General features: G+C 57.2%; 1 protein-coding gene across 3 annotated transcripts in view; it reads right to left on the reverse strand.

Moving 5' to 3' along the window:
* Positions 1 to 15,968, reverse strand: part of FBLN2 (fibulin 2) — an 83,818-nt gene that overhangs the window by 6,129 nt on the left and 61,721 nt on the right. For 2 of the 3 annotated variants that reach the window (XM_032331224.1, XM_032331848.1), the window contains 9 exons: positions 15,855 to 15,956; positions 13,550 to 13,690; positions 9,304 to 9,438; positions 7,169 to 7,306; positions 5,242 to 5,385; positions 4,986 to 5,114; positions 4,428 to 4,553; positions 2,155 to 2,271; positions 1,562 to 1,690 (listed from right to left, as the gene is read on the reverse strand). In XM_032331224.1, the coding sequence (XP_032187115.1) occupies positions 1,562 to 1,690; positions 2,155 to 2,271; positions 4,428 to 4,553; positions 4,986 to 5,114; positions 5,242 to 5,385; positions 7,169 to 7,306; positions 9,304 to 9,438; positions 13,550 to 13,690; positions 15,855 to 15,956 (1,161 nt within the window). The remainder of the gene's footprint in view (positions 1 to 1,561; positions 1,691 to 2,154; positions 2,272 to 4,427; positions 4,554 to 4,985; positions 5,115 to 5,241; positions 5,386 to 7,168; positions 7,307 to 9,303; positions 9,439 to 13,549; positions 13,691 to 15,854; positions 15,957 to 15,968) is intronic. The other variant, XM_032332052.1, reaches the window with a different exon arrangement.

Below are 15,968 nucleotides of genomic sequence, written 5' to 3' on the forward strand. Positions count from 1 at the left end.
CAAACACAACCAGCTGTGGGGACCGGAGCCAGAGATGGGTGCTAGGGGTCAGGTGCACCCGCGGCGGGGGCAGAGCAGCCATGCACCCGGGCCCAGGGAGCCCTCTCTGGCAGCAGCAGACACAGACCAGGCAGCCCACAGACCCAGCAGATGAGGGCCAGGGAGAGGTTTTCAAGAGCAAAGTCACTGCAAGGGTCTGACTGGACCTCTAAGAAGGGACCCCACCTGTGTTCTGCCATCAGGTGGAACAGCCTGGTTCTCCAAAATGAAATCCTAGTCTAGGAACATAGAGCCTTGTGTCCCACACAACCCCTTTGATGGGCAAAATCCTTACCTTCGATGGAGCCCATGTTTATTCTATTTTAAACTAAAAAGCAGAGAGATGGCTTTGGGGCCAGGGAGCCCTGGGTCAGCCTCTGTGAGTCTACCAGGCCTCCAAGACTGCGGTTTACCAGCACTCACTCGGGATCTTTTCATTTATTTTTTTCTTTGCATCAGTCTATGGTAAGGAATCCTTTTGCACTGGATTAAGTATACACACACGGGCTAGAACAGTCTGTATAGTCATGGCGCACCCTGGTCTACTCCATGTTCACTGCCACCTACCCTATCCTCTATTTTGTTATTCATTAATTAAAATAAACCAACAAAAACCAGCTAGCTGAGATCCACCAAAATGATCACCATTCTAACTCTACACCCTGCCGGGCACCGACTCTAACCCCTGGGCCTGCAGGAACGCCAGGGCCTGCCTTGGGGACCAAAGCTGCAACCCAGGAGACTCTGGGCTCCTAGCCCTGCGGTCCGGGGAAGAGTCAGCCACACAGACAAGTGGAGGGTAGGCGGGCTGGGCTATGAAGCCCTGAGTGGTTGCTTCTTGAGCAGGGGCTGGCGGGGGGGATACTCCTGTGTCCCACTCAAGGGAATTCTAGCCCCCCTCCACCTTGCCAGGGTGGCTCGCCAGGCCTAGAATTTGGTGGCCTCAGTAAGTCCCAATGCATCTGAACTCAGTATCATGTCCCCAACACAGAAGGAAGATTAGATGTCACAGAACCTGGTCCCCATCCAAGGAAGTAGTTGCAAAACTGCAAAAACAGGAGACTGCCCAGCAGTTTGTACATCCTTGGTGATGGGAAGCCACATGGGGCCCTACCCAGGTCTGCACAGCTCTGGCTGTGACAACGTCCTTCTGCATGCAAGGTTAGCAGATCAGATGCTTAGAGACAGATGCTGGGACCCCTGAGGCCACTCCCCACTGGAGCTGCTCCCCACTGGAGCTGCTGGACAGGTCTTCTGCCTTTTAGGACCACCCCTTGGGATCCTTGTCCGTTTTCTAGGAGAGGGCTCATGGCTGAGCCCAAGCCTGGAAGGCTAGCCCAAGCTGAGTCAAACAGCAGAAACACTGTCTCCTCCCTCAACCCAGGCATAGACCTCGGTTAATACAGCCACCAGTTGCATCAGCCGTTCTGTGTTTATATACTAGGTGTCAGAGCTCCAATCACACAGCAAGCTCCTCAGAGCCTGCCCAAAACTCTGGTGGGGCAGGGACCCCCTTGCTTACCCTTGCAGGACCTCCCATTGGCTGTCATGGTGTAGCCCCGCTCCGGGCACGCACACTGGTAGCTCCCTGGCACGTTGACGCAGCGGAAGGTGCAGAGGATGCCAGCACCCTGAGCACACTCATCAATGTCTGTCAGAGAAAGTTTTGGCCCCCAGTGAACCCCTTGTACCCGCAGGGCCCAGCCGTGGACAGTTATCCTGGCCGTGCTACAGCCCTGGAGCCTAGGGGCCCATTTTACTGATGAAAACCAAAGCGTTCAGAGAAGGGAAGAGAGTTGTCAATGGACACACAGTGCTCAATCCCTGGGGCTGCTCCATGATTACTGCTATCAGTGCAGGGCCAGTGAGGTACCAGACACGGGCCTGGACGAGGTCTGTGATCTCATCCTTCATCTCACTGAGGCCAGGACCATTGCCTCCACTTTACAGAGCAGGAGCCTAAGGTCCTCCTAGCCCAGGAGATCGCGGGGCTGGGAATCCAGGTCTAACTTGACACTGAGACGCCTTTGTGTATCCCATGTGTCCCCAGCCCAGCCTGGCACACGAGGAGGGGTTGCCTCTCAGGAAGGGTGCCCCTGGCCAGAGGAGAGATACCTGTGCAGGTGTGCCCGTCCTCTGCCAGCTGGTAGCCTTGGCGACAGTAGCACTGGTAGGACCCATAGATGTTGGTGCACTCCTGGCTGCAGCGCTGGGCCTCACACTCATTCACATCTGTGGGGAGACTGGCCTGTGGTCAGGGCAGAGTCCCCCCAGCCGGATGGCGAGGACCAAGGTCTCAGCTTACCTAGAGCCTTATGTTGGCAGACCATTCGTTCCAGCCTCTCTTAAGGGCCGGTGGGGAATTAGAGACCTGGAAAAAGGCAAGGAGCTGGGCCGTGCAGCTGAGGTAGGGGCAGGGCTGGAGCTTGCTAGTAGGGTCTCAGCCTGCTGCCCAGAGGATTGGGCTCCACAGATCGGGCTCAGATTTCCCCCACGGGGAGCTTGATGCTGCCCTATTGAGAGTCTGTAACAGCTGGTAGGGATGGCTCTGGAGGCATCACCTAGGTGCTAACAAGGAGCCCCTCAACCCTGGGGCCTCACCTTCCTGCCCTGATCCCCAAGCCTGGCTCTGCATGGGGCTGGAGGGCGGCAAGGGGAAGAGCTGCACGTGTGGGCATATGAGCTAAACAGTGTGGGAGTGAGCAAGTGAAAGGTCAGCTCCTGGCTCAGATGGACCAGCCACTGGACTCTGAGCTCCCTGAGGGCAGAGCCTTGGCTTTCCCTCACCCATCCAAGAACTGCTGAGCCACTACAATATGCTGTACCAGTGCCGAGTCTGGGAACTCAGCCATGAACAAGACAGACAAAATCTCCATCTCGTGGAGCTGGCGTTCCCGCATGTGCTGGGAAAGTAGGGGGAGGGGCTAACTGAATGAGTCAAGTAACTACTACATCCAAGGTGCTAGCGCTGTGAGGCAAGAGGAGAGAAAGAGACGGGGACGTGGCTGGGAGGCTGCAGCTCTGCAGCCATGTGGGCCTCCAAGGGAAGTGTTCCGTGCAGAAGGCATAGCAAGAGCAAAGGCACTGTGGTAAGAGTGTGCCTCGTGCCCTCAAGGGGCAGCAAGGAGGCCGGTGTATTAAGAGCAGAGGGGGCCAGGAGAGAGGAGCAGGGGCAGTCAGTCATACAGGGCCCAGTGGGCGGCCGTCTGACCCACATCCAGATCCTCAGGACATCCCAACACACACTGTGTCCACAGAGAACAAGCCATCATCTCCTCTCCTGGGCTCCGAGCTTCTGGTGCCAGGGGCCATACTGGTTCCATCTCTGGTCCCTGGCATCCAGGCACAGATGGCCTAGAGAAGCCATGTGAAACAGGGATGGTGGCAGTAAAGGCAGAAGGGCCACGAAACGAGGGAATAAGCCACGCCACGCAGTAGTGCCTGGGATGCAAGGCCCATGCCTGCTGCTGGCTGCACCCACCCTGGCCTGGAGTAGGGGCTCACAGGTGATCAAAACACAGAAAAAGGAATGCATGTGACCAGGTCTGTTCCATGGGGCCCTCCAAAAGCCCTCAGAGGCATCCAGGCCTGGTCACACTGCCCTCCCCTCAAGGCTGGTGCTATCCCACAGAAGGGCCAGCTCAGGGGTCCCCACAAACTCCCCTCCCCAGGAGGGAAGTAAGGAAAGCGCCTCCAGGCCGGGAATGGTTGGAGACTCACATCCCCTTCCCTCTCTTGACCCCAGATCCGTGGGCAGGGACCAGCCCATTTATATTCTTGGTTTTACTCATACAGCGTTTTTTTGTTGTTTTTTTTTTTTTAAGTTTAAATCTATCATAACATATAAAAACCAGCAAATTTTACATAGATAGCTCCATTTCTAGCATCTGGAAAACCAAGAAGATCGGGTCACCCTGGACTGTCACTGTCACTGCTGGGCAGCACCATCTCCAGGGCCGTGTGGCTGCTGCCCCCTCCTGATGGCCACTGGGCTCTCCAGCTGCCCAGAAGCCTGATCTCATGTTTCACTCACTTCTATTCCTTGCCTGGACCCCCAGGCTGAGCAGCCACGACCAGGATCAGAAGCTACTAAGGGGCCAAAGTTGGGCTGCCATCCCTGCCAGAAAGGAGCTCCTGTCTGGGGTGCAGAGGACACAGAGATCCAGCCCCTCTGGTGTAAGATGGCTGGGCCCTGGGCCCTCTGGAAGGACCCCTGGCAGGATACAGGCAGAGCAGCCAAGGCCAGGTTTGCCCAGATGGAGAGGTAGAGAAGTGGTATGAGGTAGAGATGGGGTCAGTGAAGGTATGAAGCTAGGGGCTGGCAGGGCTTTGGGCTTTTTACATGGTGAGGACCTCTGTGCAGGGTCAGAGGTCAGGGTCAGTGGTACCTTCACAGCGCTTGCCATCCGCAGCCAGCACGAAGCCAGTGGCACAGGAACAGCGGTAGGAGCCCGGCGTGTTCTCACACGTGTGCTGGCACAGGCGGCCCGGCGAGGTCCAGCACTCGTTCACATCTGCGGGCGGGCGGCAGGCAGAGGGTGCGTGGCCCATAGGGATGGCAGAAGGGGCCTGGGGGCCAGCTCCCTCCACCCCCGGGGTAGAAAAGAGGGGGCTGGGTGAGGACAGGGACACAGAGACCCAGAAGGAGATTAAGGGAGGAACCTAGACAGGGAATAGGAGAGGCAACAAGAGCAGGCGCCAAAGAAAAAGGCAGCAAGTGGGTCGGAAAGAGGCTGAGGCAGAGACAGAAGGATGGACAGACACAGTAAGAGGCAAGAAAGCATGGTGATGGGACCATGGCCAAGAGAAGCAGAGGAGACCAGAGCAAAGAGGAATAGCAGAGCAAGGCAGAGGGCAGGGCCAGCAGGAAGGAGGAGGAAGCTTGAGGGCTGGCCCGGGACAGGCGGACCCCACAGAGGGGTTCCCGGCCACCAGCGCCCACCTACCGACGCAGGCCCGGCCGAAGGCGTCCCGCTGGAAGCCAGCTTTACAGTCACAGCGGTAGGAGCCAGGGAGGTTGTGGCACACCTGGCCCTCGCTGCACTGGTGCACACCCGTCTCACACTCATTCACGTCTGCCAGGGAAGGTGAGCAGGGCACCCTGAGGCCAGGGCTCTCCCTCAGCCAGGGCCACCTGTGGGCCAAGGAACCCAGGAAGCCCCCGGCTGGGCAGAAGGTGGGCAGGGAGGTGGTTGGCCTCACCCACACACTTGGTCCCATCCTGGTTGGCGTGGTAGCCGCGCCCACAGAGCAGCGGGTTCCTCTGGCACGTGTAGGAGCCCACAGTGTTGATGCAGCTGAAGCCCGGCCTACACGGCTCGGCCAGCGACGTGCACTCGTTGATGTCTGCAGAAGGGACGGAAGTAACAGGGAGCCTGGCACAACCCCTCCCCGGGTCCTGGTGTCTGAGTCCAGGGACACACCGGGAGGGGGTCAGTTTGGGGATTCAGACCAGCCTAGGACAGGGCTGCACAATTAGATGGTCCCATCGCGGTCTCCTCTGATCCCAGGGCCTTCTCCTTCAAGAACCTAAGCACCCACAGAGCTCTTCGGACATTCTTCTCACAGCTGCCCTGATGCGGCGGCTGAAGGCAGTGGCTTCCACAGACCTGAGAGCTGAGTTGTAGGTTAACTACAAGAAATGACACCCCTGCTCTGGCTCTTCCCACCAACCTGTCAAGTTCATCCTCCATCTCTCCCTCACCCTTTGCCCCAGCTTCACTGGCCTCCTCATCAACTCGAGATGCCCCCAGCCCACCACAGGGCCTTGGCACCTGTTGTCCCCCCACTTCTCTCACACACAAACACACTGCCCTCTGATATTTGCATGGCTGGGTCCCTCTCTCACTCAGGTCCCTGCCCTAATGTCAACTCTTCAAGGAGGCCCCCAACCATTCTAGTGTATAGCCGTTCCCTTTAAGATTTAATCCCCTCCTTGTTTTATTATTTATCAAAGCACCTTTGAATAATTGCCACTTCCTTAAATGTGCTTTTATTTAGTCCCTTCTCTAAGACATTTCATTGAGGTGCTATAACTCCCTGACATCTAAACCAGGCACATAGTAGCTGCTCTGATAACACTGTCCATCAAAGACTCACTGAGGAACTGTGGGCAGTTCGGCAGACCACACCCCACATTGCCCCGACCCCAGTGAGGATCGTAGGGACCCTCTCGTGCCCACAACCCTGGGGATCCCTGTGACACTGCCAGAGGCACAGAGTGAGGAGCTGTTAAGGGGGTACCCCAGAAACAGCTCCAGCTCCAGAATGGTAAAGGGACCCCTGCAGTGTTGAGAAAGGCTTCAGATCAAGCCAACACTCCTCTTGTCCCTAAGTGTCTTCCCTGTAAGAAGGCAATGCCTGTCCCACCAGCTGTCCCACTCAGGGAAGGGTGTGGGCAGGAAGCTGTGCTCTAACACACCCCAGGGTTCTGTTCACACCCAGGGACTGGCCTTGCACACATGCCCGCCTTTCTACCTCTCCTTCTGCATCCTTCACTCCCCGCCCACCCCCACACACAGAGTTGAGCACAGCCTTGACCATGCCGGCTGCAGACGCCATGGGTCCTGCCTCTGGGCCCGACGCTGTCAGCAGCCCCAGGGAAGGGGAGGCTGCAGGCCAGCAGCGTGTGGACAGAGGTGAAGAAAGGTGGGGAGAGTGTGAGATCTCAGACCACGTGAGGACAACTAGGCCACCATCTGCAAACAGCAGGTCTTTGCCCTTTGAGTGCAGCATGAGATTGACCCCTAGGTCCCACTAATGTTCTTTTACAAACAGAAATGTCAGCAAGTATCATGTGCAGTAGGATAACATTTTGTGGACTCTCTGTTCTAGCTGTGTGTGTGTGTGTGTGTGTGTGTGTGTGCGCGCGCGCCATGTCAAAAGAGAAAAATAATCCTTACTGCTAGCTAGTTAAAAACCTCTGATGTACATTCATGTGGTCTAATCCCATGGAAGGGTAAACTGAGGCCACAAGAGCAGGGACTCAGCCAGGGTCAAGCAGCTCAGGAGAGCAAGAGTTCTGTTTCACAAGTGCCTCCCGGGGCCAGGCCCTGACCAGCCCTCCCCAAGCCCCCCCCCACCACCCCACACCCACCCCCCTGCCACAGCCCCTGCAGAGCCCGCTCACCCACGCAGTTGCCCTCGGGGTCCTGCAGGAAGCCCTCCATGCAGCGCTGGCGTGCCTGGCAGTAGAATGAGCCCTTGGTATTCTGGCACATGAAGCCCGCCTGGCAGTTGTGCGTGGCCAGCTCGCACTCGTCTATGTCTGCCACACAGAGACAGGGTGTCAGGGGCCAGTGGGCTGGTCTCCTCCATCATTGGGGGGGTGGCAGAGCACATCACTGCTGGGACCTGGGCCAGTAGCAATGATGCCGTTGCCACAGCGCCTCAGCTCCTCTGCAGTACCAGCACTGTCCCCAGCACCCTGACGTGACTGTCTTTACCTAATGCTCCCAACGACCCCAGGAAGTAGGGACCACGACAAATGCCATCTTAAACTGGGGGGATGGAGGCACGAACATGGTTGGCGGCTCAGGGCACAGGCCAGAGCCTTCTCCAGCATCTGGGCTCCCAGGGCAGGTAGAAATGAGGACAAGGGCCCAAGTCCCCAGGGGCCTATGTCTAGCCTTCTCAGGAGGTGGCACGGAGGGTGGAGGCTGCCAGATCGAGAAGGCACCGCTGTCCCCTACCTGCTCTGTGGTGCAGAGCAAGTCCCTGATGGCCCCTGACCTCTGTGCAGTACCCCAGAGTTTACAAAGTGCAGGCCCTGCACCTTCCCTCAGGCTCCTGAAGCTGCACACCTGGCCTTCCCGACAGACGGGGAAACAGAGGCAGGAGGTAGAAAGGTGACACATGGAGAGTCCACGGCAGGGCGGAGACTCACTCAGTGTCTCTGACTGCCAGACCAAGGCATGTGAGTCTGTCTGCAGTCCTTCCACCTGTCCTTCCCTCCATCCCTCCCCTGTCGGTTTCCAAGGCTTCCACCACTGTTTCACAGCAGCCCAGCCTCTGCGAGGCCCCGTGCTGGGTTCCAAGCACCCAACCATGGACCGGTTGTGGCCCCCGTCCAGAGACAATGCCTGAGGAGGCAGCCCCTCTGGTCTAAAGAGGTGGCGGCCCGCCCCTGATGACAGAGGGGCAGAGGGCGTGGGACAGGTCCATAGAGCTGGCGCCCCCCCACCCCGGCAGGGTCCTCAGGAGGGGGCTGGCCCCAGGTCTGTGTGTGCACACATGTGTGCAAAGGGGACCGGGCTCACCTCTCCTCCCAGCTCCCTCCACGCCCAGCTCAGGGCCCCAAGTAGGGCTTGCTAATCCACCTCCCTGAGCTCACGCCCAACCTCTGGGCCACTTCTCATCCAGCTTCCAGCACGTCTGTAGGGCTCACCTCTTCAGGGACATTCTTCTGGGTATTTTTAGTTAAGAAAGGGAAGACTGCAGACGTCTTCCCGGACGGAGCCTGCCGGCCCTGTCCTCCTCCTCGCACATTCCCAGCCTGCTCATACCCGAGACTTTCTGGTCTTTGACCATGCCAAGATCTCTCTTTTCCCCAGAAGCCCTCCCGTTTGCAGTTCCCTCTGCCTGGAGCCCCTCCCAGAATTTCTCATCCTGCAGATCTGGATTTCTGGGATGTCACCTCCAAGGAGGGCCTCTTTGGCGCCCCACCTAAAGTAACACCCAGCCCACTGCCACTCCTGCCCTCCAGGTTTGCTTATTCTCCCTCATCAGGAGCTCAAGGACAAGGACACCACACCCCAGCCCATAGCCCGCCACCCAAAACACTGCCAGGCACATCAAAAGCAGCCCAGGAAGCATCTGTTGAAATGGTTTCATGAAAATTTTCCCTCTTCTTAGGAGGCTAGAATTTTCCAGTGAAAGGCACATATATGATTGCTCCACAGAGCTTCACCGCAGCGTGGAGACAGGGGAACCAAGGCATGGTGAGGGAATAACTTGACCCCCCAAATGCCAGCAAACGTAGCAAAGCCGGAAGCACACTCTGGCCTCCCCCCACCAGCCTCAGATGCCCTGCTCTGCCCAAGTGCTTGGCAAGAAACCCAAGTGCTTGGAGCTTGCCAGAGGGAGAAGGCTCTGAGCAGGCAGGGGCGGGTCAAGGGGCGGGGGCAGGACAGGATAGGTCACGGTATGATGGTAGGCGGGGTGAGGGAGGAGACAGGGGCTGGGAGAGGGAGGGATGGGGCGGAGCAAGAGGCAGGGCCCATCAGGGGCGGGGGCTCTAGCAGCCCACCTCAGGGCCCTCCTCACCTTCGCACTCTCCATCCTGGAGGGAGTAGCCAGGCTCACAGGTGAGAGCCTTGTAGCAGCGGAAGGAACCTACGGTGTTCACGCAGTGCTCGCCCCGGCTGCACGTGTGCAGGTCCGCCACACACTCGTTGATGTCTGCAGGGAGAGCGCAGCCATTAGGTACTGGGGCGGGGGTGGGAGTGGCAGGGGCTGGCGGGGCGAGGGGTGCCAGGACCTCAGGGCCCGCACAGCCAGCCCTGCCCTCAAGGCCTCAAGGTCCTTGCCACCCAGAGAGCCACATGCAGTTGCTGTCCACCTGTCTATGCAGCCATTCATTCAACAAAGATTTATCAAGCATCTGCTGTACCCACGAGCATGGTTCTCAGCCCTGGGTACATCTGACGGTGAACAAGACAGATCGCTGCTAGGGGCCCCGGCAGATAAATAAACAAGCAACAGGTAGGGAGAGTGGTGGTCATGAGTGCAGTGGAAAAGCCAGAGCAGGGTGAAGGGGGTGAGAAACAGAGGGAGCAGCAGGGAGGTCCGGGGGGAATCCTCAGGCAGGCCATTCGAGCCAGCATGTGAAGGGCTAATGGAATGAGTCACGCAGGTATCCCAGGCAGAGGGGACAGTGGGTGCCAGCGTCCTGAGCGGGGAGCCGGCCAGGCCGACTCAGAACTGGCCAGGAGAAGGTGCCATTGCAGGGGAGAGAAGAGAAGAGTGTGTTCGTGGATACAGGTGGAGGTGGGAGCCATAGAAGCTTCCAGCAGAGGACAGAAGTGGTTGGACTCATCTGTAACAGGGTCCCCTGGCTGGTATAATTCTCTAGGAGTTAGCATGGAGGCTGTTAGAACAGGAGATGTTTGACAAGGCTCGGATCACCACCCATGCAGGGGAGGAGCAGCAAGCCAGTTCTGGAAATGCTGTGAAAGTAGAGCAGACAGGATCCCCTGAGGGATGAGCCAGAGGTGAGCAAGAAAGAGGAGCTAGGAGGTGCACAGAGCTTCCTGGCTGAGTGGCTGGACAGGCAGGGGTGCCAGCCTGGGATGGGGACGGCTGCGATGAGGCTGGCTGGGAAGCCTGTGGACGCGTGAAGTCTGAGTGTCCAGAGGGACCAGGCATGCACGGGATTTCCTGGGAGAGGTCTAGGTCAGTGGCTGAGGTCCCCTGGGGGGACAGAGCACAGAGAGAAGAGGCCAAGAGCCAACTTGGGATGAGCAACTGGGAAGGGGAGAACCCCCCAAAAGTGACAGAAGAGAGCGCAGGAGAACTGGAGAATTCACCAGAGCTCGCCCCAGGCCTGGTGCTAAGGACGAGTATGAGCGAATGGCCAGCTCCGTGCTGGCCACTTCCTCACCCCACCTGGCATCCCTTGGACACACATTCCCCAGCACCTATTCTGTGCCTGGCCCAGCTGGCCAAGCAGGGGTGTCGGCCACAGTGCCCACCCTTCAGGAACTGCCCTCCCGGCATGGGGACAGGACAGGGAAAGTAGAGATGCTGCGGAGAAAAGCTGCAGCCTCGGAGCCCCGGCCCATCAGAGCTGCTTCTCAGGAGCAGTGACCCTGGACCTGTGCCTATGAGGATGACGGAGACCAGGTGGAGACGTGGGGTACAGGGCTTCGGGGAAGACACCCTCCCGAACTCACAGGTGACCAACCGGCACGCAGTCCAGGCTCACCCTGACTCTGGAGATGGAGGAGTTTGGGAGGTGGGACAGGGAGAGCTTCGGGCCAGCAGTTTCCTGGGAAGGCTTGGCTGAGCAACATAAAGACTTCTGATTCCCAGGATGGGGTTATAGGAGAGATGTTCCCACAACCCCAGAAGGGCCAACAAGTCCACAGCCTCTGTAGACTGGGAGGACCCACGGTAATAAAGAATAGCAGCTGAAACCGAGGTTTGCTAGGGGTCTGGTGGTTTACAGATGCAGTTTCACAAACTAAGTGACATGACCGTACCGAAATCACACAGCCTGCACATGGCAGCAGCAAGAAGGGAACCCAGACACCCAACCCAGAGCTGTGCCCTTTCCACACTGCTGCAGGATGGGCCCTTCCTTCCCATCATCTAGTGGAAAAGCTCACCTGGAACACTTTTCCCAGGGGCCAAGGTGGTCCTCAAAGGGCAGGGCACAAACGACAAACTGCAGAAGTCACTCATCCATTAGAAGTCTTTTGGACTTGGCTCCACCCTATCCCACTTCAGCTTACACACCTTCAGTGATGGGGAGCTCACTACTTATGCGGGCTGCCTCAGTGTAACCCATTTGTTAAGTCATAACAATGAAATCAAATACTATTCTTTTTTTTTTTTCCAAGTACTATTCTTTAAGTGGACTAACTCAATCTCCGTGATGTCAAAGGCAGGTGTGATGTCATTTCACAGACTGGGAAACTGAGGCTGAGAGGTTAATGGACTCGTCTGAGCTCTTGCAACTAGAAAGCAGCAGAGCCAAGATTTGAATCCAGGCAGTCTGGCCGCAGAGGGCACACGCTTCACCCCGGTGTGGGTCTCCCATCACACCAGCTGATGCCTGGAGCTAACAGGTGAACTGCAGAAGACATCGGTACTCGTCTGAGCATGAAGAGATGGGGAGAACACTGGCAACAGATGCTGAAGTGAGCATGTCAACGGAGCTGGAGGAAGGAAGGGGACACTGGGGCGTCAGGGCAGAATGAACAAGGAGGGAGACAGGAAAGAACGAGAATATGAGCTCATAAATTTTGCTGAATGAAATATACCTTTGCTCTTTTAATCCCAGAATCTGTTTTCTAGCACCCCAATGACCCCTTCTAGTACGAGGTCTTCTGTCCAGGCCACTGGGGGAGCCCACACCCCCGGGCATGACCAGGGCACCCTGTGAAGGGTGCTTGCAGGCCCGGGCAGGATCCACCTTCCCAGACATCCACACACAGACATGACCCAGACAGGAAGAGATGCCCAGCCACTGAGAAGCGGGTTCGGAAGGGTGCATGTTGTGCCATCAGCGGGAGGCCAGGGGCAAATATGTCTGCAGCCGCCCCTCAGCCCAGTGCCGTGGGCCCATCTGCCCAGCGGCAGAGGGTGAGGAAGAGAACATGTCCGGGCTGGACATGGTCCCCAAGCACAGAGAAGACAGACGGGGCTCTGATCGCGTGCTCTGGACACACTCTGCACTGCGTCTATCTCCGTGCTTTTATTCAAGCTGTCCCTTCCACCCTGCATGCTCTTCCCGAGTCCCAAGTCCCATCCATCCTCGGAGACCAGTGCAAATGCCACCTTCTATGAGAGTATGTCCCGATACCACAAGTGAGAGTGACCTCTCCCTTTGCTTGCGTCTCTGCTGGAGCATTTCCAACCATCTGCCCCAAGTCCCTACTGCTTTGGGTCTAACTCTGTGTTAAGGGCCATCATGTTTCCTCCATGAAAACATCAGACCCCTGAGCCATGGGAGAGCATCAAGTCCGCTCTCCTCACTGCCCCCAGGGGCACATCTGAAGCCCCAGCCCCTGGCCCACACATACACCAAGAGGCAGGAGGGAAGGACCATTTGGAGCACCGGCCATATCCACGCTCAGGCCAGGAGCTGGGTACCGATGGGTAACAGCCCTTGCCCCGTTCTCTGGCCCCAAAGTTAGAGACGAGGAAAACAGGATCAGAGAGGGAGAACCTCTGCTCAGTGTCACACAGCAAATGAATACTGAGTTGAGGTACGAGGTCTGCCCAACCCCAACTCCATCCATTCACCTCTGGAGGGGATTCTAGTGGCACCTGCCCAAGGGAGCAGCTGATATCAAGTGCTCACTGTGCCCCCAGCTCTGTGCTAGGCTGCACACATGTCCCATCATCTCCAAAGGAGGATCAATGCCTTCTTTTTTACAGGTAATGCAACTGAGATCTAGACATCGTCCAAGGCCACAGAGCTCCTGGGGGGTCCTGCTTCAAACTCGGGCCTCTCTACCTCCAGACCCATGGACTCCATCCTGCTGCCTGCACATGGGGTCTCCTTGTTCCAATGACCCAGTCACATCACACATGAATTTGTTTTCTGACTCTCGGGCACGCATGTCCCTAGGTAAAGCAGCCTCCCAGGGGCGTCGGTGAAGCAGCAGGACAGGACACCAGGACACGTAGGGCATGACACGGAGCAGGGGAAGGGGGGTGCCGGCGGTGCTGAGAGCTCATATGCAAAGGGCAGGCCCTTTAGCATGTGGCCACGGTGTGGCGGCGTGGCGTGGTGCAGAGCAGAGAGCCGTGACGGTGGCGGCAGGCGGGTGCTCTCGCTTACCCACGCATTTCCTGTGCATGTTGAGGATAAAGCCCTCGGCACAGAGCACCGTGTGGCTGACACAGTAGAAGGATCCCAAGGTGTTCACACAGAACTGTCGCAGGCTACAATCATGAGTGCCCATCAGGCACTCGTCTTGGTCTAGTGACGGCCGCAGGAGGAAAAACAGAAGGGCCATTAGAGGGATGTGGCCTGTCACGGAGCTTTCCATGACAGAAAGGGGAAACTGAGACCCAGATAGGGGCAAGGACCCGCCCAGGGCCTCCTAGAGCATTAGTCCTCCCCCTGGACTTTGGGCCCAAGTCTGAGATTGTACGGTCAAAAAGGCCTTCAGAGCCAGAACCCCAGTGAGGACAGGTTGCAAGGTGAGGCTCAGAGAGGCTAGGCAGCCTGCCCATGAGCACACAGCACTGTGGGGGGGTAGTAGGTAGAGGCTGTCTCCCAACCAGCTCTGGAGACTTTCCACCTCTACAGCAGCCAAGGGAGCCACACAACGGCAGGGGTTTGGAACTTAAGTGCCTAGTGGACCAAGCTGGTGACACATATAGGAAAAGGGGTTGGGGGACAAGGGGAGCTCATTGGGGCACTTTGGGCCCTGTGCTCTGTGTATGGGGAGACCAGGACTGTGAGCCCCTTGTGGGCAGAAGTTTGACGAGAAACCATAAATCTGGTCATTAAAAAAAAAAAAAAATTCTTGGGTTTTCATGGTTGGTAACTCTTATTTGATTATTTTAAACAGGGTGGAGCCCAGCAGGCTCTCCCCGCCAGGCGGGCTGCCCCCTTAGAATGCCATCTACAACATCTGGCCTTGACCCTGCAGCTTTTACTGCCAGGGGTCCTGCAGACACGGACACTGGCCTGAGGCCTGACAGGGACCAAAGGAGTCCTGACCCAGGAGTGATGCATTCCTCACGTCTTCAGGACCCTGAGGGATTGGGACGGAAACCCAGAAGCCACCTGAGATCTGCTCCCCACCACCTGAGAGAAAGGTCTGCCAGTCACTGCCAATGCTGTGCACCCTGGACCAGCCTCCTGCCCTCTCTGGGCACATGGATGGTTTTCATCGACATCAGAATAGTCTCAACACCAAAGGGCTAGTTGTGAGGTTTTAGCTTCTGACAGGGACATGGGCACTGGTGGACACCCACCAAAGTCACATCTCCTAAACTTGACCCTGAACTAAAGAAAGCATTTCCTAGACTATCTCCAAGCTCCCTGCTTGTACTGCCTCCAGACATGAAGAGGTGTCGTCTCGAGATCTCTTGGGTTACTCTCAAGGTGTCATTCACTGTGGGGAGCATCCCAGCAGGTGCCAGTTCCAATGCCCCCGTTTCACACCAGGTGGTCTTTGTCTTCCAGAGTCCCACCGGTCCTGGTCCTAGCAGGACATGATTTTGGTCTCTCTTTGGCCCTTTGGTGAATGCAGAGTTACCAAGATCCACTGGGGCTCCAACTCCCCGAGAGACAAGTAGGGGGTGACAAGCATCACCTCTGAGTCCTGCATTACAACAGTGGGGAGCACGTGTTCCCCTCCTTCTCTTTCTCCGCACATGGCTGGAAAAAGGACAAGGAGGTCACAATCCAACCTCGGCAGAGCAGACCAGGCTCATCAGAGTGCTATCCAGTGACCTTGTCCAGAAACACAAACTCTCAGAACCCACCCAGTCCTACTGGGTGACGGTGTCTGGGGACTCTGTGTAATTCTCAGGATCTGTGCTGTTACCAGGCCTCCAGGTGACTCTGTGGCATGCTGAAGTTTGAGAAGCACTGCTCTAGAGAATGGCAGAACAAGGTGGAAGAGGCCAGAAGCCCTGGCCAGCCAGTGAGCACACCTGGACGGCAAGAACACACCTGTGCCTACACCTGGACGTCAGGTACACACCTGTGCATAACGTGGATGGCAGGCACGCACCTCTGCCTACACCTGGACGTCAGGTACACACCTGTGCATACACCTGGATGGTAGGTGCACACCTGTGCTTACACCTGGACAGCATGTGCATACCTATGCATACACCGGACATCGTGTGCACACCTGTGCCTACACCTGGATGGCATGCACACACCTGTGCCTACACCTGGATGGCATGCACACACCTGGGCATGGTGACAGGAGAGATAAGAGCTGTTTCAGCTTCTCCATCTGGGGCTCCCGTCAGAGCAGCCAGACCTATTCCCTTACTAAGTCAGAGAGTTTCACCTCCAAAACACCTCCATCTCATGCCGTTTGCCCTGTCCTCACTCTGGGGCCCCTGCCACAGGCCAGCTCAGGTGTGCATAGGAGAGCGGCCCTGGGTGTACTCACCTTCACAGGACACACCATCCGCCATGATGGCATAGCCAGGAAAGCAGGAGCACATGGCTGTGTCCCCAATGACGCTGCACACCTGCTTACAGGGCCCGTTGTCTGAGGAAAAAC

Source organism: Mustela erminea, chromosome 1 (assembly GCF_009829155.1).
Source record: "Mustela erminea isolate mMusErm1 chromosome 1, mMusErm1.Pri, whole genome shotgun sequence".
In the NCBI taxonomy this organism is placed as follows: Eukaryota; Metazoa; Chordata; class Mammalia; order Carnivora; family Mustelidae; genus Mustela; species Mustela erminea.